The sequence below is a fragment of the Rhineura floridana genome, chromosome 15 (assembly GCF_030035675.1).
Source record: "Rhineura floridana isolate rRhiFlo1 chromosome 15, rRhiFlo1.hap2, whole genome shotgun sequence".
NCBI lineage: Eukaryota > Metazoa > Chordata > Lepidosauria > Squamata > Rhineuridae > Rhineura > Rhineura floridana.
In genome coordinates, this window is record NC_084494.1 from 30,769,311 (window position 1) to 30,795,584 (window position 26,274).

The 26,274-nt window shown below is 48.7% G+C and overlaps 1 protein-coding gene across 2 annotated transcripts in view; it reads left to right on the plus strand.

Moving 5' to 3' along the window:
- ERF (ETS2 repressor factor) overlaps window positions 1-24,314 on the plus strand; it is a 37,663-nt gene extending 13,349 nt beyond the window's left edge. Inside the window, exons 1-4 of one of the 2 annotated variants that reach the window (XM_061596842.1) lie at window positions 9,105-9,209; window positions 17,953-18,187; window positions 20,474-20,589; window positions 21,364-24,314. In XM_061596842.1, coding sequence (XP_061452826.1) covers window positions 9,116-9,209; window positions 17,953-18,187; window positions 20,474-20,589; window positions 21,364-22,577 — 1,659 coding nt within the window. In that variant the 5' untranslated portion in view covers window positions 9,105-9,115 and the 3' untranslated portion in view covers window positions 22,578-24,314. Of the gene's footprint in view, window positions 1-9,104; window positions 9,210-17,952; window positions 18,188-20,473; window positions 20,590-21,363 lie in introns of those variants that run through there. The other variant, XM_061596843.1, reaches the window with a different exon arrangement.
- The last annotated feature ends 1,960 nt before the right edge of the window (window positions 24,315-26,274 follow it).

The window sequence follows — 26,274 nt, forward strand, 5'->3', positions numbered from 1 at the left end:
GGTAAAGACATGGTTGAGAAAGAATGATCAGGAACTTAAAGTGTGCTTTCAATTGTTTCTTTGCAAGTGGGGCTTGCTAACAGCACCGATCAGCTGCTGATTGGCACTACCAACAAACCTCACTGGGATGGGCTACATAGGGAGCTCCCTATCAGGAACTCCCTAGTGCAGCCAGTGAGGCTTGCTATGGGCCCCGATCAGCTGATAGGCACTACCGGCCTTCAGAAGCATTCACTGTAACCGCCCAACAGCTGATCAGTGTTTATAATGAACCCCTTTGCAAGTGGCTTCAAGTGGACCTTTCTTCTCTGCTAGTTTGCACCTAGCAGACATGCCCCCCCCATCTATGAAGCTCACTGTGTTAGCTTGGAGTAGTCACTAACCTACCTCACAGGGTTGTGAGAATAAGCATGGAGGGAGACCTATATATGCTACTCTGAGCAAATTATAGGAAAAGGAAGAATAAGACCATAATCAAGCTCATAAACAGAAACTAAAATATTGTGGTACATTAAAGAAATAATAATAATATGACCCAATTGAAAGATGCTGAGATAGCTAAATCAGCAGTGGGGCTGTAAATGCTATTTCCAATTTTTTTGAGCCAATACCCATTTTTTAGGAGGGAGCATTGCATGAGGCTGACAGAATATTTTAACTCTTGGGGCATTTGGATGAGCAGGCACAACAGATTTTTCCAACTCCTGTTTTCCCACTAAGACAATGTTGAGGTTTAAAAGATGCCTTTGATACAGATGATCCATGCTGTGGATAACAGCTTTCAAAAAATTAGAGGACTGCCGTCAAATAAGATGGCCTGAATTTTTGGATTAAACTGTATGTGTTAAATCAGTGTGTTTTTTTTAAATGTATGCTCTCAAGGAATCCTTTCCACTGAGTACTCTGTGAATGTTTGCCTAGAACTCCTGAGTGTTGTAAGGCATTCTGTGCTACACAAACTCAGAGAGTGCCCCAGGCCTACAACATGTACAGAACTCCCATGCAGGTTGTGTATTGTTGAAGGATGGGTGGACAAACTATCTTTCACTGAAAGTTGCCCTCCCTTATTCACTGATTAAGCTCCCTTAATTTTCCATAGAAATTCAGGGTTCCCCAAAAACCACCCGTCTGGAGTACCAGTCTTACACAGTTGAAATAAAAGTACTTCTTCACAGAATACATAATTCAGTAATGGAATTCACTGTCACAAGAAGTGGTGATGGCCACACATTTAGATGGTTTTAAAAGTGCATTAAACAAAGCCATGGCAGATAGCTCTTTATAACTCACCACTAGGCTCATGATGGGTGTATGGAACCTCCATGTCCAGAGGCAGTATGCCGCTGAATGCTATTTGCTTGGAGGCAACAGCAGAGGGAGCTGTTGTCTGCTGTTCTTGTTTGTGGGCTTCCCAGAGGCAGCTAGTTGTCTTCTGTGGAAAGATGGATGTTAGACATGATGGACCTTTGTTCTGATCAAGCAGGGCTCTTGTGTTCCCACATTTTAGAATCCTCCTAATTGACCTTGACAACGAGAACGTGGATATTACATTCCAAATTTTGACATTTTGGCACCAGGATTTATTTATTTATTTATCTATTTATTTAAAGTATTTTGTGGCGGATTTAACCCCACATCTGCCAAAGAAAAGGCTCCCAGAGTGGCTTGCAGCAATCAGGCAGTCCCCACCCTCGGGTTTACAATCTAAACGATGTGACACAAAAGGAAAATGCGTTGGGAGGGAGGAGGGAAAAAAGCAAACCAAGACGCTAGATCTTAGTTACAAAGTTCTTATACACGCTCTTCCTGGCAGGGAAGGGAGAAGCAAACTTTCTGCAGCTGCTCCTTCTCTGGTCAATGGATGGGGCCATGTTGGTCTCCCCCTTGCCATTATGTTTTTTCCCCCACCAGACGGGAGGCAGCCAGTAGATTGCAATGTAATTCCCCAGCTTTCAAGTCTGGTGGGCAGAGTCCAAGTTTCAATGCAAATCATTGTCTGGCAACATGCAGTACTTGATTAAAGTGAAGTTAACACTGTTGTGCCATCTAATGTTCATCTATTTGTTGAATTTGTGCCCAGCTCTTCCTCTCAGAGTGTCATACAGAGGGGTTCATTTCCTTCCACGACAAGCAGGTGGGTTGGGTGTGAGAGAGGTCAGGTCCTGTGCTCTGTGTTGGCTTCAGGATTTTGGAAGACGCAGACAAGTAAACCAATAATTTTTGGTGTGCTGCATCTTCGGCCAATCTTGAGGACCTAGCAGATGCTCATCCTTGTTGCCCTTAAATAGATATACGTGGAGGATATCAATTTAGTAATCTTTCCTATCGCACCTTTCCCAGAAGGCATTCAGGGCAATTTGCATATGGATCCCAAGTGCTCTCTCATCTTTTATAGCCAAGTTTGCTTTGCTTTACCAATAGAGTACTCTTCTGTGCTTGCAGACCATTCTCTAGGCTAGGGATGGGGAACCTGTGGCTCTCCAGATATTGTTGGACTCCCATGAATCCCAGCCAGCATGGCCAATGGTCAGGGCTGATGGGAGTTGTAGTCCCTGCTCTAGGCCATGGGTGTACACACCTAAGGACCACATACATCTAGAACAAGCGCACCATCTGTCGACTAATACATGGGTCTGCTCTGTTCTGAGGAACATGAATCAGAAGGCTGTTCCTTAGAGCCGATTCTGTAACATAGCCTGATTTAGGGCTTGGTTTGGATAAAACTTTTTGAGATCACAGCCAGTTAATAAAAACAGCCTGTCGGGATCTAACCATGGTTCGCCCTGTGCAAACGTGGCCAGATCTTGAGAAAGTTTTAATAGTATATGGTGCTAATAGTGTTTCCGACTATTCATTCCTAGTTTCCAGCATTAACAGCACAATGCAGTTCATGTTTACTCAGAAGTATCACTGTGTCCAGTGGGGTTTACTTCCCAGTAAGTGTGCTTAGGATTGTAGTGTAAAACTTTTAAAAGACTTTTGTTTACTTTTCCTCCCTACTCTCAGGGACAGAGGACCTTAGTGTCTTGCTTGCTGATATTCTGATCATCTGGCCTCTTTAGATCTTTTTGTGTAAACTGTGTTTCTGCCCAGTGAGCCATCCCCTCCCTCCTCCACCCTGTAGGCCTCTCTGAGACATTGCTGAGTCCTGCTTGCAAGAAAAGCTTCTCCTCTTTACATTATTACATACCATTGCTATTTACTCTTGGGAGGGCGGGGCAAGAAAAAAAACCCTTAAGTTAAAATTCCATTAAATGAAAGACCCTTTGGCAATGAGCTTTCAGGAAAGTTTCAGAGATTTTACCAGGTGTCGCACGCAATGGTATTTAAATAAATAAATATTGAAATCTTAACTTTGTAATCAAAAGGGCTAGAAGCTTGCTCTCTTTTTGTTTGTTTGTTTAAGTTGTTTAACTTGAAACCTGAGAATCTCAGGATGCTGAATTCAGTGGCTTTTTTTTTGTCTTTCCACCAAATGCACACAGCCTTGCTGATGTCTCATTGGGGCTTAGCATTTGGTGTCCTTTCCACATTTTGCAGCAGTAGCATGGTAAATCCTCTTTCCCTTGTTGCTTGTGTAGATCACCACTTGCCTGGGGATGTATGTCTTCCTATAGTACTCTTGCCCAGTGTGAACGCCCCTTTCACCACATATATAACCCATGTTCATGTATGTGTGTGCTTCTCTTTCCCTTCCCATGGCTGGCCACTGTTTTGCAGAGGCATCTGGCAAGAGGGTACCAGATGAAATGGACCTGTGGCCTGTTAGGGACATAGGAAACTGCCTTATATTGAGTCATGCCATTGGTCCATCTAGCTCAGTATTGTTTACACTGACTGGCAGAGGCCCTCCAGGGTTTCAGGCGCGAGTCTCTCCCAGTCCTACCTGGAGATGCTGGGGATTGAACCTGGGACCTTCTGCATGCAAAGCAGATGCTCTACCATTGAGCTACGGTCCTTTTCCCAAAAGCAAGGTTCATCTACCAGGGCTCTTCTTATGCCCTCATATTTTTGTATGCACTATATATCATGTACCACTAGATTACATTAACATCCCTTTCTTCCTAGAAAAGTCTGCTGCACACTTCACCATTTTAAACACAGAACTTAATATCCACGTTGGAAAAACTGTGTTTTCTGTTGTGCTTGGTGTTTTCTCCATTTGTTTTTATTTTTAAAATGACTATCCCACCTTTCTTTATAAAGTTGAGACAGCTTGCAGACCAGTTTATGGCAGGTAATAATAATAGTTTACAATATATCTGATCCTTGGCTGTGGCTCAGTGATAAGAGCACATGCATTGCATGCAGAAAGTCCCAGGTTCACTCCCGGATGGCATCTCCACGTACGTCTGGGACAGGCCCCTGCCTGAAACTCTGGAGAGCCGCTGCCAGTCAGTGTAGGCAATACTGAACTAGAGAGACTAAATATAGGGCAGCTTCCCATGTTCCTACCTTCCTAGGAACGGTGCCACAAGTGTCTTCTTAACCAAGCACACCTAAGTTAGGAAGACAATGTAAATACCCGCTTGCTAATGGTAGCTTGGTGGTGTATCCTAGTTCTGTAGAGAGGCTTCCTTCGTGTCCTTGTTTTCTTGCATTATGCAGGGAAATTTGGGTGGTGGTGGGTTTGCAAGCATATTCCCTCGGATGGATCCCCAAATCTGTACTGTGTGAGTTCTGCAGAACTGGCCATAAGAGAGCGGCAGAGGCTAGTGGTGTACTCCCTTGTTTTCACAGGCATGATGGAAAATGACTGTGCCCATTGTACACAGGGGGGCTTCCCAATCAGTGCTTTCCCCCAACCCTGGCCCCGGTCTCTGTCTCTCCCCACCCTCGCCTGTCTGGTTGGAAGATGGAATCTTCCGCGCTCCCCAACATGCCTAGGCAGGGATCCCTCCCCACTCACATTCCTTTAGATCTGCTGCTGCCTGTTGCATGCCCCGTGGCCCAGGAACATGCTACCGCTGCTATTCCCATCCCCTGATCCTCACTTTTGCAAGCACCTTCTCAGCTGAACTCTTCCCCCTTGAGTGCTGCTGATGCCCCGTGCTTTACAATAATTACCATGCCCAACCTCACAGTACTAAAGAGCAGTGAGATCATTAATATTCCTACTTTACAGATGGGGAGCTGAGGGTGACAGACGGTCGTTAAAGCCCGGGAATACCCCCGGCCAAACAGGAATTTGAAAGTGGAGTTTCATGTCTCACAAGGCCAGATTCAGACCTGTTTACACAAAGGCCTTGCTTCTGTTTCAAAAATGGACAGAGGTTCTTGGCCCCAGACTGCTCTCTTCTTCCCTCAAGTTCACTAAACTTGACTGAAAACTAACTGTAAACTGTAGGTACACTTTTCGTTCTCACTTTCCCTTTCCTAGCTTCGCATAGATGTAGGACTTAGTTGAACAGAATCCATTTGCTTTCATTTGTACTTCTGTCTAATGTAGGAAGCATAAGGAGTTGCTTTTTACTGAGTCAGACCGTTGGTCCATCTAGCTCAGCACTGTCTACACTGACTGGCAGTGGCTCTCCAGGGCTTCAAACTGGGTTCTCTCCCAGCCTGGAGATGTCAGGGATTGAACCTGGGACCTTCTGCATGCAAAGCTGATGTTCTACCCCTGAGCTATGGCCCTTCCCGTAAGGGCAAGCTCACGGGATTTTTAGCATCCTTGGCAGGCGGATGGGTAAGGGTGTCACAACACAAGCTGAGCATGTAACGTAGGATCCCTGTTACTATGCCACATAGGACTTGGGGACCCACCTTTTGTTGGTGTGGGGATCTAGCCATGCAATGTTTCTGGTGCAGTGGGTGCTCCTGAATTGTGTAATCAAGAGAGTCTGCAGAATTTTATTTTTTTTTGAGGGCGGCAAGGTCTTTGAACTGTTACTACAGGTCATTGGCAACCCAACCCACCCACCATTACATTTAGAATTTGGGGGAAAGGCTTCCCCATGCATACACCCTTGTGTGCAACTGCCATGTCTGTCTGTATGAGCCAGCCCTGATTATTCAGTCTCCTGTCTAAACACTGACCAGGTCTGAAACCTGCTTACCTTTAACAAATATAATAGCATCATGTGCCCTCAGACCATTGTCCAGACATTCTTTCCCCCTCCCCCTCTTATCTGTCTTGCATCCTTTCTCTGTTCCTCCAGGCTATTCACAGAATGTTTTTAGCCCTTTCCTCTTCCCCTGATTCACTCTTGCTTTGTGTTTGATCATGTGCATATTGTTCCTTTGCTTTTTTTAAATTCACCCTCAGGGTACTTGTAATAAATGGCAAATCTTTTTCCTCCAAACCTTTTTTTTTCCTTCAAGGCATGATAGAAGTGTATAAAATTATGCATGGCATTGAGAAATTATGCATGGCATTGAGAAAGTGGATAGAGAAAAGTTCTTCTCCCTCTCTCATAATACTAGAACTCATGGACATTCAAAGAAGCTGAATGTTGGAAGATTCAGGACAGACAAAAGGAAGTACTTCTTTACTCAGCGCATAGTTAAACTATGGAATTTGCTCCCACAAGATGCAGTAATGGCCACCAGCTTGGACGGCTTTAAAAGAAGATTAGACAAATTCATGGAGGACAGGGCTATCAATGGCTACTAGCCGTGATGGCTGTGCTGTGCCACCCTAGGCAGAGGCAGCATGCTTTTGAAAACCAGTTGCCGGAAGCCTCAGGAGGGGAGAGTGTTCTTGCACTCGGGTCCTGCTTGCAGGCTTCCCCCAGGCACCTGGTTGGCCACTGTGAGAACAGGATGCTGGACTAGATGGGCCACTGGCCTGATCCAGCAGGCTCTTCTTATGTTCTTAAGGCCTTCTCGCCATCCCACTCCCTTCTCTCTCAGAAGTGTCTGCAGTTTTCCCTTCCAAAAAGTCTTGATCCCACTGGTTTCTGAGCTAGTTCCTAGATCATGTAATGCAAAGGGATAGGCTGATCGACTTGAATATTGGAAGACTCTTAAAAACAAAAAAGCTATGTAACGAGGTATGGCTATTTTGCATCGTGTGATCTTACCACACAAGAGCTGAAATGAATATTTTGTGCAAATTTCAGCACCTCAAAATGTTTTTTGATTTTATGAAACCTTAGAAGGTGGGGGGAGTTCATGAGCAGGATTTGCAGCTCAGGATGCTTCAGTGCCCTGCATAAGTCTATATAGACTCTTTCCAAAATTAGCAGCATAAAAGCCAGTGTGGCACTCTCCATCCCCCCCCCCCCGAGCATGGCCTGTTCACTGGTAGTGGCAGAATTATGGAACACTTTTGTCAGGTGACATCTTTATATAGGCCTCCATAGTTTTCTCCCTTCCTCAGTGGTGCTGTCAGGCCAGGACTTTGAGGTAGAAGGGTCCAGCAGAATGAGCAGGTGGGTCCCTGCAGGTAAGTGAAGCTATATACAATACCATCTAAAGAGGCTCCCACGTAAGACCATGAAGGCCAGAGTCTAGAATTACTTAACTACTTCATTGCCCTTCCCCTCTCCCAGTTTCTCCACTCAAATGTCCCAGTATATTTCTGCCTTTGGTCCTCCAACCTCAGCTTCTGAAGGCTTCCTTTAATGACTGCCCTTTCTCTCTCGCTGCCATTTAGGCCTGGAACTCCCAGAACACCTATATGATCCCCCCTTTCTTTCCCTTCAATACTCTCCTCACACCATACTTCTTTGAACCTTTTGGCTAAGTCCTTACAGCACAAGCTTCATCATGTCTCAAGTGCTATTGAATTCAAAGGGGCTTGCTCCCTAGTGAATGGGGTTAAGAGTGCAGCTTTAGACTGTAATCCAATACATGTTTACTCAGAAGTAAGCTCCATTGGGTTCAATGGAACTTATTCCCAGGTAAATATGTCATGAATCCAATATACACTTATCTGGGAGTGAGTCCCATTGAACCCAATGGAGCTTACGTCTGTGTAGATATGTATTGGCTTTCAGCCTTGTCCTCATCCCCTGCCAAACTTAAGTATTGAAGGCACATTTCTTTTCCCCCTTTATTCTCCTTGCCATCTTCGTCTCCCTGTGTTGCCTTTTGGACTGTAAGGCCTTTGGGACAGAGACTATTTTTCTTGTACACTGTAAAGTGATGTGTACATTGATAGTACTATATAAATAAGTATAACAGTTTGTGTTTCCAGGTTAAGACTTTAAAAAAAATGAAATTTCTAATGGTTAAGTCTGCTATGATAAGAGATAATTTTTGTGCTGGCTGTTTTGGTTTTTGATATATATATTTAGCATTTAAGCTTTTAAGGTAAGGCTGTTATGTAATATTACAATAAGATACAATGCCTTATATATCATCTTATTGCTGTTTGTTTTAAGGCACAAGAAATGATAAGCACCCTGCTGGATCTAATAATGTCCAATAAAGTTACAATCCTATACACACTTCATTGGGAATAAGCCCCAATAAACACAATGGGATTTAATTCCAAGTACATAGAATTGGGCTAAACAGGCAATACCCTGTTTTCAGCAGATGCTCCCAGAAAGCCCACAAAAAAACCATGAAGGCAGTAGCCCTCCTCTGTTGTTGCTACCTTCAGCAGCCACTATTCAAAGGAACATGGAGGCTCAGTTTAGGTATCAAGGTCCACAGCTGGCAATGGACCTCTCAGTCCTATCTGTATTAATATTAATTCCCTTTTAAAGCTGTCTTCGCCAGTGAATTCCTCAAAGTAACAATTAGGGATACATTTTGAAATGGTGGGAAACGATCCAATAGATGCACATTTGCTTATATTCTGCATAACTTACACAGGTCACAAAAGCTTTTCTTGGCACAAAATTTTTACACCCCCCCCTCTCCCCCAGCTATTACCATTAATTTCTGTGTCATCAGAGATTAGGCTTGTAGGTGTGTGCATGCCCACCACCCACGGATGCCTCTTCCTTCTGCCTCCCCCCCCCCGAACCCACCCTCAACTTCTCTACATAACTTCCATCCCAGTCAGGCTCCCGGCTGTTCCTCGCGCGGCCCCTTTAATCCCCCTCCCTTCCCCGAGCTCTTTGGGCGGAGTCGAGCGAGGCTGGGGTGGAGGGGCGGGCTCAGCGTGTCCATGGCGACGCGGCGGTGACGTGCGACGGGGGCGTGGGCGTCCCGGCTCCATATGAGGCTGAGGGGGGGAAAGCGAGGGGGGCCAGAGCCCGAGACCAACCCGGCGGCTGCAGCACCAGGAGCCATGAAGACCCCGGCGGACGCAGGTGGGGTTCGCGGGAAGGTCCCAAGTAGGGGTCCTCGATGGGGAGGACCGGGGGGGAGGATTGCCGGAGGGCGACACGTGGGCTGGAAAGTTGGAAAGATGCAGGGAAGTTCCCCCTCCCCTCCCCTCCCCTCCCCTGGCGCAGGGGCGACTCTGGGCGAGTTTGGACTGTGGGGAGCCCTAGTGGAACGAACGGGGTAAAGGGTCAATGGGGGTAGGAGGGATTCCTTGGTGAACGGAGAGGGATAGATCCTGTTCCGGGGGAGCAATGAAAGGCACGGGGAGACCTCTGCAAGGAGCAACAGCCTCCGTTCAGGAGGGAAAGATCCGCCGCGGACTTCGGCTCCCAGGCCTGGGGTGAAACTGTAATGGAGGTTCCTGCAGGGAAGGGGTGGGGAAATGGTGTGCAGGCAAGTTTTTTTTTTCCTCCTCGAGTCCATCTCTGGCAGCTAATGGAGGCTACTTAACTCTTGTTTCCTGTCCATAAAGCCTCTTGGGGAAGATCCTTTGCAGGGAGGGAGGCGGGCGGCAGCCCACTCCCCTTGCTTATGGGCTCCGCTGGAGTTTGCGAGCAGGAGCGGCGGCGGGACCTGTTGCGTTTGTCTTCCCGAGTTGCTGGCTGGCTGCTGTTTTGCGCCTGGCTGCTGGCTTGGCCTTGGGACGGATGGAGGCATTGGTACCTTAAGCCAGCAGTTTTCGCTCTGTCCTGGAATATTGGGGGGCGGGGATTGACCTACGAGGGGCGGCTGGAGCGTTCTGGGTGCTGTGCCGATTTTGTTTCTCTGTTCCCACTCCCGGTCCGTTTGTTCTGCAGTGGGTGGCGCTGGCAGACTGAGGGAGCAGGAAAATGAGTGGGGGTTTGCGGTGAGGCTGTGTGGGCCCTGATTTGTGGGGGTGGATTCTGCGTGTGTGGCAATTGTGGAGAAGGCCTTAGACCAGGTGGCTTTCTCTTCCCCCCCCCCGGGATGGGGGAGGTCTTGAAACCTGACCAGCTTCGATTTTTGATGGGGGGGGGGAGAAGAGAGATACATGTTGGAGAGACGTTGCAGGGATACTGAACGCCACGTTGCTGCTGCCTGTAACGAAATTAGACATCCATCGTGAAGTAGGGGTTAGCTTTGGCAGAGGGGAGCAGCTCGCCGCCGTGGGTCTGTGCAGGAGGGAAATACCTGTGGCCCGCTTCTCCCGGCCCATTTGGAAGCGAGTCAAAGTGAGACACGAAAGACAAACGAGAGGTGTGATTTCCTCCTCTCCCCCCCCCGAACTCTTTCTCCCTGGTTACGGTATACGAGTGTGTGTTCAATGACTCCTCTTCCCCCCCTTCCCTAAGAATCTGGAGAATATTGTTGGCGAGTGGAAAACGGTTCACGGTGGATCGCGGTGTGTGCGTATGTAAATATATAGGGGGCGGGGGGGGGTAATGGAGAAAAAGTTACCAAGCGTTCCGAACTGGAAATTCGGCGTTCGAAAAAGGAACTTTTGTTTCCGACAAACAACGTGGTGTTAAGGTGGCCCTGGCGGGGATGGTCAGTGGAGTGGGGGAAGTAGTAAGTTATGCGTTATTGGTGGGGGGAGGTCTCACGCCTCCATACTCACCCCTTCACTCCCCCTCTTGGAGGAATGGGGCACCTCAGTAAGCCAGGTACAAGAAGACGGGGAGGGGCATGGGGCCCTCTTTTACACTAGTTAGTAGGGCTACCTTAAATCTAGCTCCCGTCTTGTCTTGGTGTATATGTGGGATGGGGGCAGGTTAATCTCCAACCTCAAACTCTGGACTTTAACCCTCTTTGAAAGGAATAATGGGGGGTGTCTATGTTGAATAATTCCTCCCCCTCCCAAAAAATAAAACTAGGTTCAAATCCTGCCCGTGTTCAGTTTACTGGATGGGGGTGGGGCAAGAGTTACTAGGCCACCTTTAATTGGGGAGGACCTGACTTGTGGGGGGGGTGTTGGGTGCCTTTTACTAAGCTGAACTCTTTGGGGGTGTCTTTTTTTAAAATAACTTTTGAATAGCTTCGTTGTAGGGCAAGTATTCAGGATGTCCCCGGACTTTGCTCTTGGAAACAGGGGAGGGGGGCAGGATAAGAAAGAGACAAAACTGAGGTTGCATTAGGTGGAGAAACAAATTTGTTTGAAAGTGGATTTTTAAAAAAATCCTCTTGGAGTCTATGTGTGTGCTGGGGTGGTGAGTTCCTTTAATTTTAATTTTTTGGCAAAGCCTCTGGGGAGGGGTCAGATTCTTTCCTCTCTTCTCCTCCTTCCCCCCTTCCTCTCTTTCTCACTCTGGTTTTGTTCAGAGCTTCCACTCCATCCCCCCCTGGCGCCACCCTCCCCCCTCCCTTCCTAGCCTGATTGTCTGTCTCTCCTGGAATCTCGTCTCTTTTTTTTTTGAAGTGCCTTTCTCGCTTCTGTTCAGACTTGTCTTTTCCCCTCACACCTCCTCTTTGCAGTAATCGAGGCCACTGAAAACTCTTTCCCCCCACCTTCCCTTAAACTCTGGGAAAGTTCTTTTCTTTGGGCGTCTGTTTTTCAAAACAAAACAAAAAAACCCTAGCAATAATTCCTGGGCCTCGCCCAAACCGCTAATAAAATTAAAATATTGCAGCATTAACCCCCATGTTGGAATCTCTTTGACCCACACGCGATATGCCCGGCATGCATCCTGATCCCAATAGCTATGCTTAATTTTTCCAGTCTTAAAACACTTAAAAAAGAGAGATTAAACTTTGTCTTGCAGCCTGCGCTTCTGTGTGTGGTGATTGAGAGTCTGGCTGCTTCATTGCCACCCCTCACTGGCAAACTACATGCAGACTGTCTCTGATGTGGCTTCCACTAGCTGAGTGCCCCCCTGCTTTCCCCCTCACCCCACTTGCTTGCTAAAAGCCAGAGAATGGTGTACTTGTGCATGTGGCTTTAAGAAGCTGTTGGCATTGGGGAGTGATGTAATATTAAGAGTTTTTTTTTTCTGATGCTGGGATTGAATTCCAGCCCTTTTAGCTTCTGGCTCCGGGGATTAGTCACACGGGTGGTGTGGTTTGGAGTGTGTAAAGGTGGGGGGGGTGATTTAAAGAGATATCAACTTGATTTCCAGTTTTCTTTTCTCCCCCCCCCCTTTTTTATTTTGCTGTCTTCCAGGAAATCCCTCAGCAAATAACCATAGAGCACCTTCTCCAAAATAGACCACAGTTCTTTGAAGGAGGGGGAGGGTCTCTGTGGAGCTAGTCTTGAGTTAGTAAACCAGACAAAAGAGGTAAAGTGCTTTAAGATGGAGTCCCCTTTCAGCTGAGCTTTGAAATAAGAACACACACACCAGAACTCTGGCAAGTAGGAGCAGTTTCATGGGGGGGCCCCACACACACACTTTCTCTCAGGAAGCAGTGGAAAATATGGAAGGGGGGCATGGAGGCCTGGCATGGAGGCCTGGCTTGGCCAGAGGAGTCTCCTGCAAAGAAAGTTGGAAGCCAAGGCTGGGTTTGCAAACACTCTGTGCATTGTGCGTGTGCGCGCACTCATGCCTTGCCTCTTGCCAAAGCAAGGCCCCTTACTGCATTCAGTCTCTTGACTGGGGCATGCAGGTCGGAGTTGTTCCCCCTCCTGATCTAGGATAGAGCTGTGGGCTCTTGCCTCCAGCCACAGTGGGTAGCCTTAACACCCTGCCATGGAATCATGTTGAGTCTTGTTCTTAGGTGGGGGTAGGGAAATCATTTGAGTAGGTCTCTTTAACTGGTGGGGCATCTGGGACCCATAAAAGACTGGGAGAGATGGGGGGAGAGGAGGACTGAGTGATGGCAAACATGCTCTCCCTCCTTAGGAGAGGATATGGCTAGATCTGTGGGTGGTACAGACTTATCTTGATCTCTGTGGCAGGGACTGCTGGTGTCTAGTCTTCTCTCCCCCCCAAAATCCCTTGGCACTGGGCTGCTGGTGGTTTGTGCCAGGGCTGGGGGCAGTGCCAGCCACCAGACGGTGGTTTTTACTGCCTCCCTGCCTGGTTTGGCAAAGGAGGTGGCTGAGTTGGTGGAGACACGGCGGCAACAACAGATCTGGGGGTGGGAGGTGAGCCTGGAAGAGCTTGTTCAACTGTCTCATGCCTCTTCCACTTTGGAGGAGGGGTGGAATAATTTTTTGGACACACACAATATGCTTCCTGCAACTCTTGAAACAAAAGCAGCCCAGTAGGCGGTGCATTGTGCTAGTGGGACTTAGAAAGAAAGTATAATGTCAATCTACGCCACAGGTTTGCACAGTTTAGGGTGCAAGACGACTTTCATGAACAAGGAAGAGGAAAGTGAGAGTGTGTAACTTTTTCTTTCTTTTTTTTAACTGGAGGGGAGGTAGCAAACTAAACCCTCTTTTCCTGGAAGATTAAATCCGCTGCAGGCTGATCAGGGTGGTGGTAGGGTGTATAGTGATAAGAGGACTGTTTCTGTGAGCATCGGGCAATGGAAGAACCATCCTTCTTTTCCCTCTTTACTCTTCGTTCCCCCCTCCCCTTGAAAAATCTCCCAGCCATAGGAACAGGAATGAGCCTGGTGCGTTCCTGGAAGGGTGTTAGTTGGTGAGAATCTAAACAGGAGGACGGGGTCTGGAATAGGGAACTGGAGGGGAAGAGGGTGTCAGAAGAGCTTGCCCTCTTGACAGGCTGCAGCTTTGCTTGATTCCTCCTCCTCCTTCCTCCCCCGCTCCTGCAGTGGTATCTTCCTCTGCCAGTTGGCATGCCCACAGTCCCCACAAGCAGGCACCCCACACTTCATTAAGAGTAGGCCAGAGTTTGTCGGAAGCCTTGCATCTTTTGCTGAGTGCTTGATTCCCTTCTCCCTGCCCCCCCCTTTACATAATGGTTGCACCAACTTGGACAAAGGATAGAATTTCCCTGTGCAGAAGAGCAGAGCGGGTTTGACCAGTAAGCCTGATTTCCTCTCCTCCCCCTCCCTTGCCACCTGTAAAGTGCACACAGGGTCTGATGTGCAAATGTGAGTCGGTTTCAGGCTGGAAGGTGTGTGGAATATCACTGGCAGGTCCCTAGACAATATGGATCCTTCATGCTTTGTGCAACTCCTAGTAAAGCCATGAGGGGCTACTTGGCCTTCAAGGTGTTTTTGGACTCCCAACTCTCAGCAGTCTTGGGCAGCATGGCCAGTGGTTGGGGATGATGGGAACTAGGAGTCTGACAGCATTTGGAGGACCACAGGTTCTCCATCCCTGCACTAGCACTTTAGGTGCTGTGCAAAAGTCCAGTGGCATCACTGAGGGCAGATTTATGCAACATGGAATCAAGTGCGTGCACCTGTATATTGCTGATGTGCCTGTAAGTGGCTATCAAAACATGCAAGCAGTTCTGGTCTCTTGACTGCAAGCATACTCTGTGCATTGGGGCCAGTTGCATATCCTTTAAAAAGGTGTTGCACTCACACTGATGGGGCTTGCCACAGATATCCAAGCTCTACAGGCTTGAGGCTGCTACTACTTTAATGTGTGAAATCATGTCTGGAATAGCAATTCTGTGATTTGTAAGTTTAGGCAAAGACATTTGGGGTGATGTATGTGTGGGGAGAAATGCCCTGATGATCATAGTCATGTGAGTTTTTCCCACTCTTCTGTGGGGTGGGGTGGGGGTTGCTCCTCTGTCTCTGTTACACCCCGGGAGGACTCCATTGGTGGAGTGGGGGGAAGAGAGAGAACACACTTGCGTATCTGGTAGCACCAGCCAGAGAACAGTAGCCCATTCAGCAGGCTGTGTTTGGATCTCAGCAGGCGGCTGATGTCACGGCCACCCCCCCTTCCCCCACCGCCTTGCTAATTAGTGAGAACAGGACTGAGTGTGTATGAGTGGGGCTGACTCAGATGCTGCAGCCGGGGGAGGAGTGGGGAGCAGGGACTGCTTGTTTCTCTCTTCCCCCCCAACCCCCTTTCTTTCTCTTTCCCCCACCTTCTTTAATGCTCCCAGGAACTGGGAGATGGGATGTGATCCACCACCTACTCAGGTGCAGATGGGACAGAACTGGGACAAAACAAAGAGTTGGGGGCATAGGGTATGTGGAACAGAGGGGCAGGGGAGAGATTTTGCACCTAGTTGGAACAGCTTCTCTCCCCCGCCCTTTAACAGGTGCTGTGCTTGATCCTCAAGTGCGATGCAATGCACTCCTTACTCCTATTTTCATGAAGAGGACCAACCCCCCCCCCAATAAACTTTCTTCCCCCCTCCCCAGTTCCACTAAAATGTGGCTTACGTGGGGGAGGAGGGTGGTAGAGTGGAGCATGACTTCTTGTTGTTCTAACCAGAGTCCCATGCGGGCATCCGATATGCGGTCACTGTTGTGCCAAGAAGATGGAGGGTGCCTCCTGATGGCAGTGGCTTTCTGCTACAGTGCAATTGTGGGGTGCTTGTGGCTGCCTCTCCTTGGGGTGCTGCCCAGTTCATGTTGTCTCTTCTCCCTTCCTCCAGTTTATTTTTAGCCTCTGTCTCCCTTGCTGTTGCCTGTTGCTTGGAGACTGGTACTTTATGGGGGGGGCAGCGGCAGGGTGGTTTCTGTTTGTAAAGGCCCTTGTGGTGCCAGGGAGCAAGGCAGCGCAAAGGATGCTCAGCTGAGATTGTGTTGGAGTGCACAACTCTTTGCCCCCCCCCCCCCGGCTGGGGTATGTTTCAGCCCTGTTCTTTCCCTGATAGGGAGCTAATGGGCATTAGCAAGCTGGTGGGGGGTGCAATATAAGCTTGGGAGCACCCCAAGGTGTGTGTGTGTATGTGGGACCATGTTTAGTTTTCCCACCCGCCCCACCTCTCTCTGTAGATGACATCACCATCCTAATGGCTTGGTCTGCGCTGATGCCCTTGAGCCGGCGCCCGCATCCCCGGCCTCCATTACAGGGCCCTGAATTATTGATGGGCTGAGAGCGCCTGGGGTTTGGGAAATGGGAAACCACAGCGCCCCCCCTTTCCCCCTGGCAAAGCTCAGGCACCCCCTCCCCCAAGGCATTGGGCATAGGCTCAGCAGTTTCAGTCCTGGAAATCATGAAAGGTGGTGGTGGGGAGAATGTGGGGAGGTCTCCTTACACCACGCACCTACTGGGACGGGGCTGGGGGAGTGCATCTGCCACCTCTTCATGCATTTGATGGCCCTGTACCCAAGAGGGTGGCAAAGTGGGAGCCGCGGTGGTGGTGTGATGGATCAGGACCAGGGAGGACCAGGTTCAAATCCCCACTTGGTCATTTAGCTCACTCAGTGTCCCCGGAGGGGGCACTGGGCTGTCTCTCAGGATAACCTACCTCACAGGTCAATGGCAAGGATGACCATGTCACGCTTTCAGCTCTGTAGAGGAAGGGTGGGTTATCAGTCAGTTTTAATTAAGAAGTGGGTTGTGGGGTGGGCAGAAGTTGGCAACACATTGCCAAATTGGAAAGGACCCCAGAATCCCTGAAGGAGGAATAGTCTTTCTCTCTCAATCCATAGTTCTGCCTCCCAAAATCTCTGCCTTGTGTGTGTTAGGAAGTCCCATTACTGCAGGGCATGCTGGGAGACAGCCTATTGTCTTTACCTCTGACTTCCTGTTTACGGGAGGGCAGCAAACACTTGGCCTCTCCGGAGAGGGGAATTAGGGAGTTTGGGTTCCCCACCCCACCGAAGCGTGTTGTACCTCTGCCTGTCCACCCGTTCTCTCCTCCCTCCCCAGTTTCCCCCCAGAGTTCTGGCTCTTGGAGTGCCAGTGCAGATCTAAGCAAGGGGTACACTTAGGCCCGAGATTTTTGTGTGTGTTTCTATGGGAAAGCGCTTCTGACATCCTCTGTGTCTCCCCCACCACTGCACTACCCCCCTCCCCAGGAATGCTCTGGAGTTGGGCTAGGCTGCTGCCTCGTGGCTGGAAAAAAGGGCCCCTTGTCTGGGAGCTGCTGACCTCAGCCTCTAACCATCCCCCGCCCAGTGAGAACATGGCACAAAGGACCTTCCCCCTACTTCTGCTTCCCTCCCCCCCTTCTAAACATGTTGATGCTTCCCTCTCTGCCATAATGGGGCGATTCTTCCCAGAGTTGTTGAACTGCAGCCCTTAGATCCTTCTCCCTCGTCCTTGACTCTTTCATATGTGTTGCTTTACCATGTATTGGCAACGGCAATGGCGGCGGGGAAGGGGGCGGGAAAGTTGTATAGGTATGTGTCCTCAGGGCAGGCCTCTGTAAGTTTGGGGATGGAGGCCGCCAACGGTACCCTCTTTTCTTCCCAGGTAGGGAGGCTTAAGATCAAGAGGCAAGCCTAGGCTGTTCCCTCTCCCTCCCTCCCACCCACGCTCGCAGGAGGATCTGGTTGGGACCTAGCCTGGAAGTCGCAAGGCGGCTTGGCCAGCCTCCCAGCCTCCTGGCTGCCCAAGAGGGGAGGTGGCGGCGGCGGCGGCAGCAGCCGGTTTCCTGTTTTTTCCCCTCCCTGTGTGTGCAGGGGAGCTGGCCGGGTGGTGGGGCGGGGAGGGAGAGAAATCCACTCGCCTCATAGTTGCATCCTGGATGGAGGTGGGACGAGGGATAGAAGCTGGAGAGCCCTGAAGTTCCATCCTTCCCTCGGTTTTAACTACTAAGCCCTTCTGCTAGCATGTACCGATGGGATGCAGGAAGCTGATCAGAGTATGGGAAATGGCAGGATCTTTGTTCCACATCTTTTTCTTTAAAAAAAAAAAATTGCTTCTCTGTTCTCTCCCTCCCTTGCCCCCCAGCCACCACCGCCTTCATCCAGAGCTGGCTAACTCTACCCTTCTTTTGCCAGGGTTCGCCTTCCCAGACTGGGCCTACAAGCCAGAGTCGAGTCCTGGCTCACGGCAGATCCAGCTGTGGCATTTTATCCTGGAGCTGCTGCGCAAAGAGGAGTACCATGATGTCATTGCCTGGCAGGGGGACTATGGCGAGTTTGTCATCAAGGATCCGGATGAGGTGGCCCGGCTCTGGGGAGTGCGGAAATGTAAGCCCCAGATGAACTACGACAAACTGAGCAGGGCCTTGAGGTGAGTTGGGGCAAAACCTGGCTGAAAGAGCGTGAGTTGGTGCTAAAGCTGGAAAGAGAAACCCCACAGGTCTGCAGTAACCCCCTTCTCCCCAACTGCTCTAGCCTGGCTGTATTTTACATGCTTGTAGGGCTACAATGTAAAGCCTAGGAACTGATATTTAGCATGGAATCCAGCATCCTGAGACTCTTGACCTTTTTTTATTTTTAAATACTGAATGGTGCTAGTCCTTTATGGCTTCTGAAATGGCTAGGTAGCACCTGGTGAAATCCCGGAATGGAATTGAGTGATCAGAGGGTAGGGCTGTAATCTCTGCAAAGTTCACTGTCAACCTCTTCCCCCCACCCTTGCCCCCTACCACTATCAGATGCCTTTTGTAGACCCATCTATCTGCTCAGCCCTTCATCCCCCTCCCCCCATTTTCTGAATCTTCAAAGCAGAGTGAGTTGTGGAAATAGGTGAATCTTGCACAACCTACTTTGATTATGGCTTTTATTGGTGCAGAAAATGTAATTTTCAAGGGATGGGGTGCTAATCGCACATATTCCCGGTTCTGTATTTTCCGCTCATCTTCCAAAAAGCTCAGAGCTCATAATGTGTGGCTCCCCATTCTTTACAGTGTCTGGTCATGGTAGTTGCTTTTGGAATAGGGCCTCACAACAACTCTGTGAGGTAGGTCACTATTACTTCTCTCAGAGACAGGGAATTGAGGCTGAAAGAGTGGTTTGTCAAAGGCTTCACAGTGCTTTTGCTGCTTTTGCTGCCCTGGGCTCCTGCTGGGAGGAAGGGCAGGATATAAATCAAATAATAAATAAATAATACTTTGCCCCAGGTTCAAGCCATACTTTTCCTATGGCCTGCTTTCTATCTACGGGATTGCACTGGCTGTCAGTGGGGGTTCTAGTTTAAATGGGGAATGCAGTTTAGGCCAGAGACCGTAGCTCAGTAGAGCATATGCTTTGCATGCAAAATGCCCCTGGATTCTTGGCACCTCTGGGAGGGGCTGGAAAAGCCCCCTGTCTGAAAACCTGGAGAGTAGTTGCCAGTGAACATAGACAATGCTCAACCAGATGGACCTGTGGGCTTACTCATTATAAAGCAACTTCCCTTCTTGCTACTGTTGGATGAACAAACTATAGAAAGGCTAGATGTAGCCCTTTTATAGATCAGGATCCTTTTTATTTATTTATTATTTGATTTATATCCGGCCCTTCCAGCAGGAGCCCAGAGCGGCAAACAAAAGCACTAAAAACTTTAAAACATCATAAAAACAAACTTTAAAACAAAACATCTTTTAAAACTTTTTTAAAAGCTTTCAAAGCATCTTCTGAGATTTAAAACATTTTAAAAGGAAGGTTTAAGAGCATATTAAAAAGCAATTCCAACACAGACACATCTCCTCCCCTAGGTCAGGAGGTTAGCAGAGCTGAAGGTTCCAGGTTCAGTCCTGTGCTTCTCAGTTTAGAGGATCAGGAAGCAGGGGACAAGGAAGGACCTCTGCTGGAGAACCTGTAGAGTTACTGTCAATCAGGGTAGATGGGCAAATGCTTCTTGGCCTTACACTGTTCAGATGAACAGCTGGTGTGGTTCCTGTTCTGGAGTCTGCACAGGGTTTAGAGCCGCAAAACCTGGCTTTGCTTGGTGCATAGTTTTTCATGCTTTTCCACCAGCTATTGAGAGAGGTGGCAGAAATACAAAGAAGGGTCTATTGGTTGGGAGCATTGCGGTTTGGGAAAAACTATGCTCAGGGCTCTGCCTAGCTGTAAGGATGAGGGTGGGGGGCTCTGATAAATCCCTGTTTCAGCCTCTGTCCCCCATGGGTGCAATGGGGAAATGACCTCATAGTTAACTGAGGAGTGGGAAATGCTTATATATTCCTAGGAGGTGAAGTCTCAACAGGAACAAATATGACAGGTTCACTCCAATTTGGCTGCAGGTTGCTAGCCGACACAAAAAGTAGGCTGCTTGGCTGCTTAGCTGCTTGTGCTTGTTGGGATTGTGAAAATAAGGCTTTATTAATGTTCTCTGCCATCACCTGGAAAATATTATTAACACAGGCGTCTGGGCAAGTGATACATTTCCTTTGCTGCCATGAAGTCTAGAAACGTGTTCCTTGTGAATGTGGACAGATAATGCTTAATAGGTGCTCAGGCTGCAAAACTTGCGTTTTCTTTGACCGTGCGGGAACCACAGACCACCTGCCAAGTATTCAGAGCCTGAAGAATTTCTATAGTGGGTGTTCAGTGGGACTTACGAGTCACTGACCTTGCCTTTCTCTTCCTTCAGGTACTACTACAACAAGCGGATCCTACACAAGACCAAGGGCAAACGTTTCACCTACAAGTTCAACTTCAACAAGTTGGTGCTGGTCAACTATCCTTTCATTGACATGGGCATGGCAGGTGAGTTGGGGTGGGGAAATTAAATGGGGGAAGGCTTGCACAGCTTTGCCACCTTGTGTTAGCTTTCAGCAATCCACTCTTCTATCTCAACTGTCTTCACCTTCAGACATTTTTTGGAGGGGGTCAAAGAATCTAAATGTTTTAGAGGAAAGGCTTCGCCACAGTAATGCTTAGTAAACGGATCTATTTCATGATGCAGAAATAGGGAGTGTTTTTTTGGGGGGTGTTGCAATAATTGGGGTACTGCCTTGCTGTACACACAAGCACTCCTGCCCTATATTGTGGTGGTTGTGCTGGTTACATATTAAAAAAAAAATCAAGAATCTAAATTCGGACACAGGAATCCAAGTTTTTTTTTTTGGAGTTGGGATGGGTTAGGAGGGTCATCATCAAGGAAAGTTGCAGAGCAGTCACCTGCGGTGGTGGGGAAACAGTTATTTGGTCATGTGCATCTTTTGCACACATGAGGTTCAATCCCTGATGCTTCCCTTGGAAAGGATATTGGGTGGCAGGGCTTTCACTGGGGCTGTTAGAAGATGTAGTCCAAACCGTCTGGAGGGCACCAGGTTGGGGAAGGCTGGGATAAACATGATTGGACTAGGCAGGCCGATAGGCTTAGGAGAAAGGGTGCCTTACACCAAATGATGTTCATGCTGGCTTGTGGCAGAGTGTGGAGAGAGATGGCAAGCAGTGGTAAGATTAGGTCAGCTTTGGGCTTTTCCTTTCTTCCACCACAGCATGTTGGATTTTCATAACTTCTCCCCATGTCTGTAGGTGGGGCAGTGCCCCAGAGTGCCCCTCCAGTGCCCTCAGGGGGCTCCCACTTTCGCTTCCCACCATCAACGCCGTCCGATGTGCTGTCGCCTGCTGAGGATCTGCGTTCCCCTGGTGTGTTCTCGGCGGTGGCCCGGCGCTTGGCTCGTGGCTCTGTCAGCGACTGCAGTGATGGCACGTCGGCCAACTCGGAAGTGGAGGAATCCTTGGCTGAGGAGCAGAGGCGTGGTGGTGGGGAGGCGGGGGGCTTTCGTGGGCCCCCAGTGCCTGGCCACGCCCGCTTGACCCATGATGGGCTCTTCAGGGTTTATCCTCGCCCTCGGGTTCCTGAGCCCCTCAGCCCTTTCCCTGTGTCGCCCATGGCCGGACCCGCTGCCCTCCTGCCCCCTCAGTTGTCCCCAGCCCTCCCCCTCACTCCCACACACATGAACTACACTCCTTCACCCACCCTCAGCCCTATGTACCCAAGCGGCTCTCACTTCTCCTTCAACCCTGAGGACATGAAGCGCTACCTCCAGGCCCACACCCAGAGTGTGTATAACTACCACCTGAGCCCCAGGGCCTTCCTACACTACCCCAACATTGTTATCCCGCAGCCCCAGCGCCTTGAGAAGCCGCCTCTGCCGCCCCCCCCACCCCCTCAGGCTGAGGAACCCCCAACCCCCTTCAAGTTCAAGCTGCAGCCACCGCCGTTGGGGCGCCGTAACCGTGACAAGCAGCAGGCCCCAGCTCTGCCCCCAGGAGAATCCAGCAGCGGCATTTCCTCCTCATCTTCTTCCTCCTCCGCCTCTACATCTGGAACGGAGCCGGCTCTGCTCCCCCAGATCAAGGTGGAACCCATCTCAGAGGGCGAGTCGGAGGAAGACCTCACTGTCGAGGTCACAGACATCAGTGAAGACGACGACGAGGAGGTCTTCAAAGCCCCTCCAGTGCCTCCAGAAAAGGCAGAGGAGGGTGGGATTCGGGTGGTGGCGCCCCCTGTTGCCCGAGCTGGGGAGAGTGGCAAATGCATCCCCCTCAAGCTGCGTTTCAAACGCCGCTGGAGTGAGGACCAGCGACTGGAAGCTGGCATGGGGGCCGAAGAAACGGACGACAAGAAGGTGAAGGGGGAAGACGACGCTGGCAGTCGTGGGGAGGGAGTGGGAGGCCGGCGGATCAGCACAGAGCTCCAGCGGGCCACTGCTGAACTCACCCTTGAGAACCGAGACTCCTAGAGCTGGGATGCGCAGCCCCCTTCCCTTCCTGGGACATACGGACAAATGAACGGGGGGGGGAGCCCGAGGGGGCTGTTTATGCTGCCTTAACTCAGAGATTATCTTTTTACCTTTTGTCAGTTTTCCTTCCCTGTTTATCCTGAAACTCTGTAAATTTTATTATTATTTCTTATCTGGAATCCAGGAAAAAAATAGTGGGTGGGGGAAAATATTGAACAGTTTTTACATGTCTATATATATATATATATATATATAAACTCTTCGTGGGGGTGGGGGGGAATTTCTAAAAACTAATATCCTGGGACAACTTTTGAGGGTTCTCTTACTCCTGTTCAACCCCTCTCCCTCAGTTCTTTTAAGGTATAGAGCCCAAGGCCTTTTTTAAATTAAAGGGGGGGGGAGAAACCCATAGGAATGAGTAGGGTTTTACTATTTTTTAAAAAAACAACAACCCCAAATCTCATTGTTTTGCCTTCACAGGGGCTTCTAGGGGTGGTCTTATCAAAGCCGCCACCTCAATAGCATCCTTTTTCCCTGCCCTGCAATTGGCTTAAGCACAATACACTTTTTAAACCTCCAGTGGATTGAGAAGAGAATTAGCCATATTTATCACATCTCACTTCATTTCAATAGCACCCTAACAAGGGTGGGGGGGTTAGGGGTAAGGTCCCCTTCTAACACACCTTCCATAGAAGTGGCACACCTCTTTAAAATGCACCCACCTGACCATGTTCCCTCTTGCCCCCGCCCCCCAACCTGCCTAGGGAACCGGGTGGAAAGTGTTGCACTGCCCTGACTGTCCTTCCTGGGCAGCCCCTTTTCCTTCGCCCCTCCCCCTGTGAATAGTAAGTTGCTGTATTTGTGATCAAGAATCGTCACAGTAGAAGACGAATAATCTCCACCACCTCCCCTGTCCTCCAAAGAAACTCCTTCATAATACATTGCTTTATGTAACCAAAAAAAAAGTGGGCTTGGACATCATGTGGTTCCATCCCCTCATCGGTCTGTCCCACTATGGGGTTGGGGAGGGAGGTGGGTGGGATTTGAAAGGGTTCTTAAGTGCCTGTTGAGGTCCTGTGTCCAAGGGAACATAACCAGGGAGTGGGCACTTCTCTCCATACCTTTCCATACTGTTGCTGTCCCATGAAACTCATCCCTTCCTCTTCCTGACTCTCCCCCCAAAGAAATTAAGGCACTGTTTTGCCGCCTTGCTGAATAAATCCCTTCCCTCCCAGAGAGAGTCAGGAACCACCCACTTGCCCCTTCTATTGAAGGGGGAGGACAGTGTTGGGGGGAGTTGTTATCGGAGGGTGTCAGTGCCTTGGAAAAACAAAGCAGGGATTCCCCCTTCCTGACGCACACCCATGTACCTCCCAATTATGCCCCCAAGCCCTTACAGGCATATCTGCCTTTGTTTGCAGCTGCCTCCATTTGAGCAGGAAAAGGACTTTTTTTTTCCAGTTCCCACAGGAGAGAGAGGTTGGCTTTTTTTTTTTTTTTGCGTCCAGGCCAAAAAAACAAACACCCTAAAACGGGTTTTGGAAGGGTGTGGTTAAGCTTGAAGGCAAGATCCAGAACTGAACCTGCTGTTTGTGGGGTGACCATAATGTGGCATCTTGCTTGAGGGTTTTTTAATGCAGCCTTATTCAAATTCTTGTACATATCAAGGAAATGGGGGTGTCTCATTTTAAGAATGTAAAAAAAAAAAACCAATAAAAGGGTTTTGAGATTTCATAACTTTGTGGTCCCATTTAAACAAACTTTCATGAAATTTTTGAAAGTTATTGCAATATACGTTAGGCTTGAGTACATCACTATAACCTCACTAAAAACATTATGCATTGAGGTAATACAGATTCTCTACCAAGAAAATCTGAATTCTGCAACATGTATAATTTTACAGACTTTCTCCTAGTCTCTATTGTATGGAAGGTTTTCCCTTACTACTACAAGCTTTTTTTCCCCTCCATAACTCTAGCTTCCACGACTTCAGGAATTCTTGTCCACGTACTTCCAAATTAGACTGGTTCATTTTAAAACATGGACTGGATTAAATGTTCTGGATACTTCATTCTTCTCTATCTCCCACCCCCTCCATCAGGGGCTTTCCCCCTCTGTGTCTCTTGACATTCTGTGCCATTGGAATGCCTCTGAAGACCAGTTGCTGGGAATTGCAGGTGGGGGAGAGCACTGCTGCACTCGGGTTCAGCTTGCAGGCTTTGCATTAGGCCTCTGCTTGACCCATGGTGGACTAGATGGGCCACTGGCCTGATCCAGCAGAGCTCTCCTAATATTCTTATGGGGCTACTTTTTGGGGCTAGGTTATTTTGCTCTGTAGATTTTTCATACGTCGTGCATGCCTCAGGGTTACGTCTCTCTTGTACAGTTTTGGCTACACAACCACAAACTTGGAAAGATTCAAATCTGTATTGCTACATGAGATACTTATACGAGGTTGTCTTGGGAAGGCTTTTTTCCCTTGCCCGTTGCCACAGTCTGTCTCCATGTTGTGGAGGTTTTAAGAAATGGTCGCTTCAGGGCTGGCTGTCTCGCCCTATCCCCCCGCCATGGTGCAATTTTGTGGAATGTGGTATTGACTGCAGAATTCAATTTTTGGAAAAAATCTCAGCTTGTGTGTGTGTTGGGTTTTTCCATTTTTTTAAGGGAAAAACAAAGCAAAAAAAAAAAGTTGCTAACTCTTCCTAGTTGCAAAGATGTAAGAATAAAGTATCCTGAAAATCTCAGAAACCAGACACAGTGAGTGGGGTAGGGAGAAGTAAATTAAGATCAGGACCCAATATGACTTCTTCCATTTTCCTGTGGCTAGTAAACAAATGAGAGTAAATCAGGCAATTTTGCATAACTTGCCCAGGCTTAATTTGAGTACAAATTACAACTACACTTGTTTTAGTCCCGTTCTGGAAACATAAGCGTGCTTCTGCTTGTTTGGGTCTGTTTTTTAATTTTAAGGAGATGCTTGCAGAATTATAACTTGCTTTTGCTCCTTTTCTTTTAGAGGGTGGGGATGAAAAGTGTATTAAGACCCCAGAGTAAACCTGAAAAGAACTGCACTCCTTCACCTCTTAATACCCATGCAGCCATCACCACCCTAACATCAGGCCTGCCTGTCAGAAAAGACTGGTTTGTGTTGCATTGGTTGAGGTGGAAGAGGGAGAGAGTGTCTTGGATCGTACCCTGGGGCAAGTCCTGTCTGCAGAAAGGTATTCTTCTTCCATCCACTGCTTTGAAGGCTGTACATGTTCAAGCAATCAGTCTTGGATCATAAAGGAAAGGGAGCAAAGTTCTAGCACCTCTAAAACAGCACTGCCTAGATAGCAAGATGAAGCTACCCCTGATCTCTAGCATTTCTCAGAGCTTTATTACGTCCTTGTTTAGCCCTCCCAACAAGACAGTGCCAGTGTGGCATAATGGCTAGAGTGTTAGACTAGGACCTAGGAGACCAGGGTTCAAATCCCTGCTCAGCCATGAAGCTCACTGGGTGACCTTGGGCCAGTCACTGCCTTTCAACCTAACCTACCTTGCAGGGTTGTTGAGAGGATAAAATGGCATTGGAAGAGAACCATATACACCCCCTTGAGGAAAAGTGGGATATAAATGTAATAATAAAGTAATAAGGAGCGCTGGATTGAGTCCAAACCAAGTTGCACTTTTCACACAGTTTCCATTGGGAGTTAAG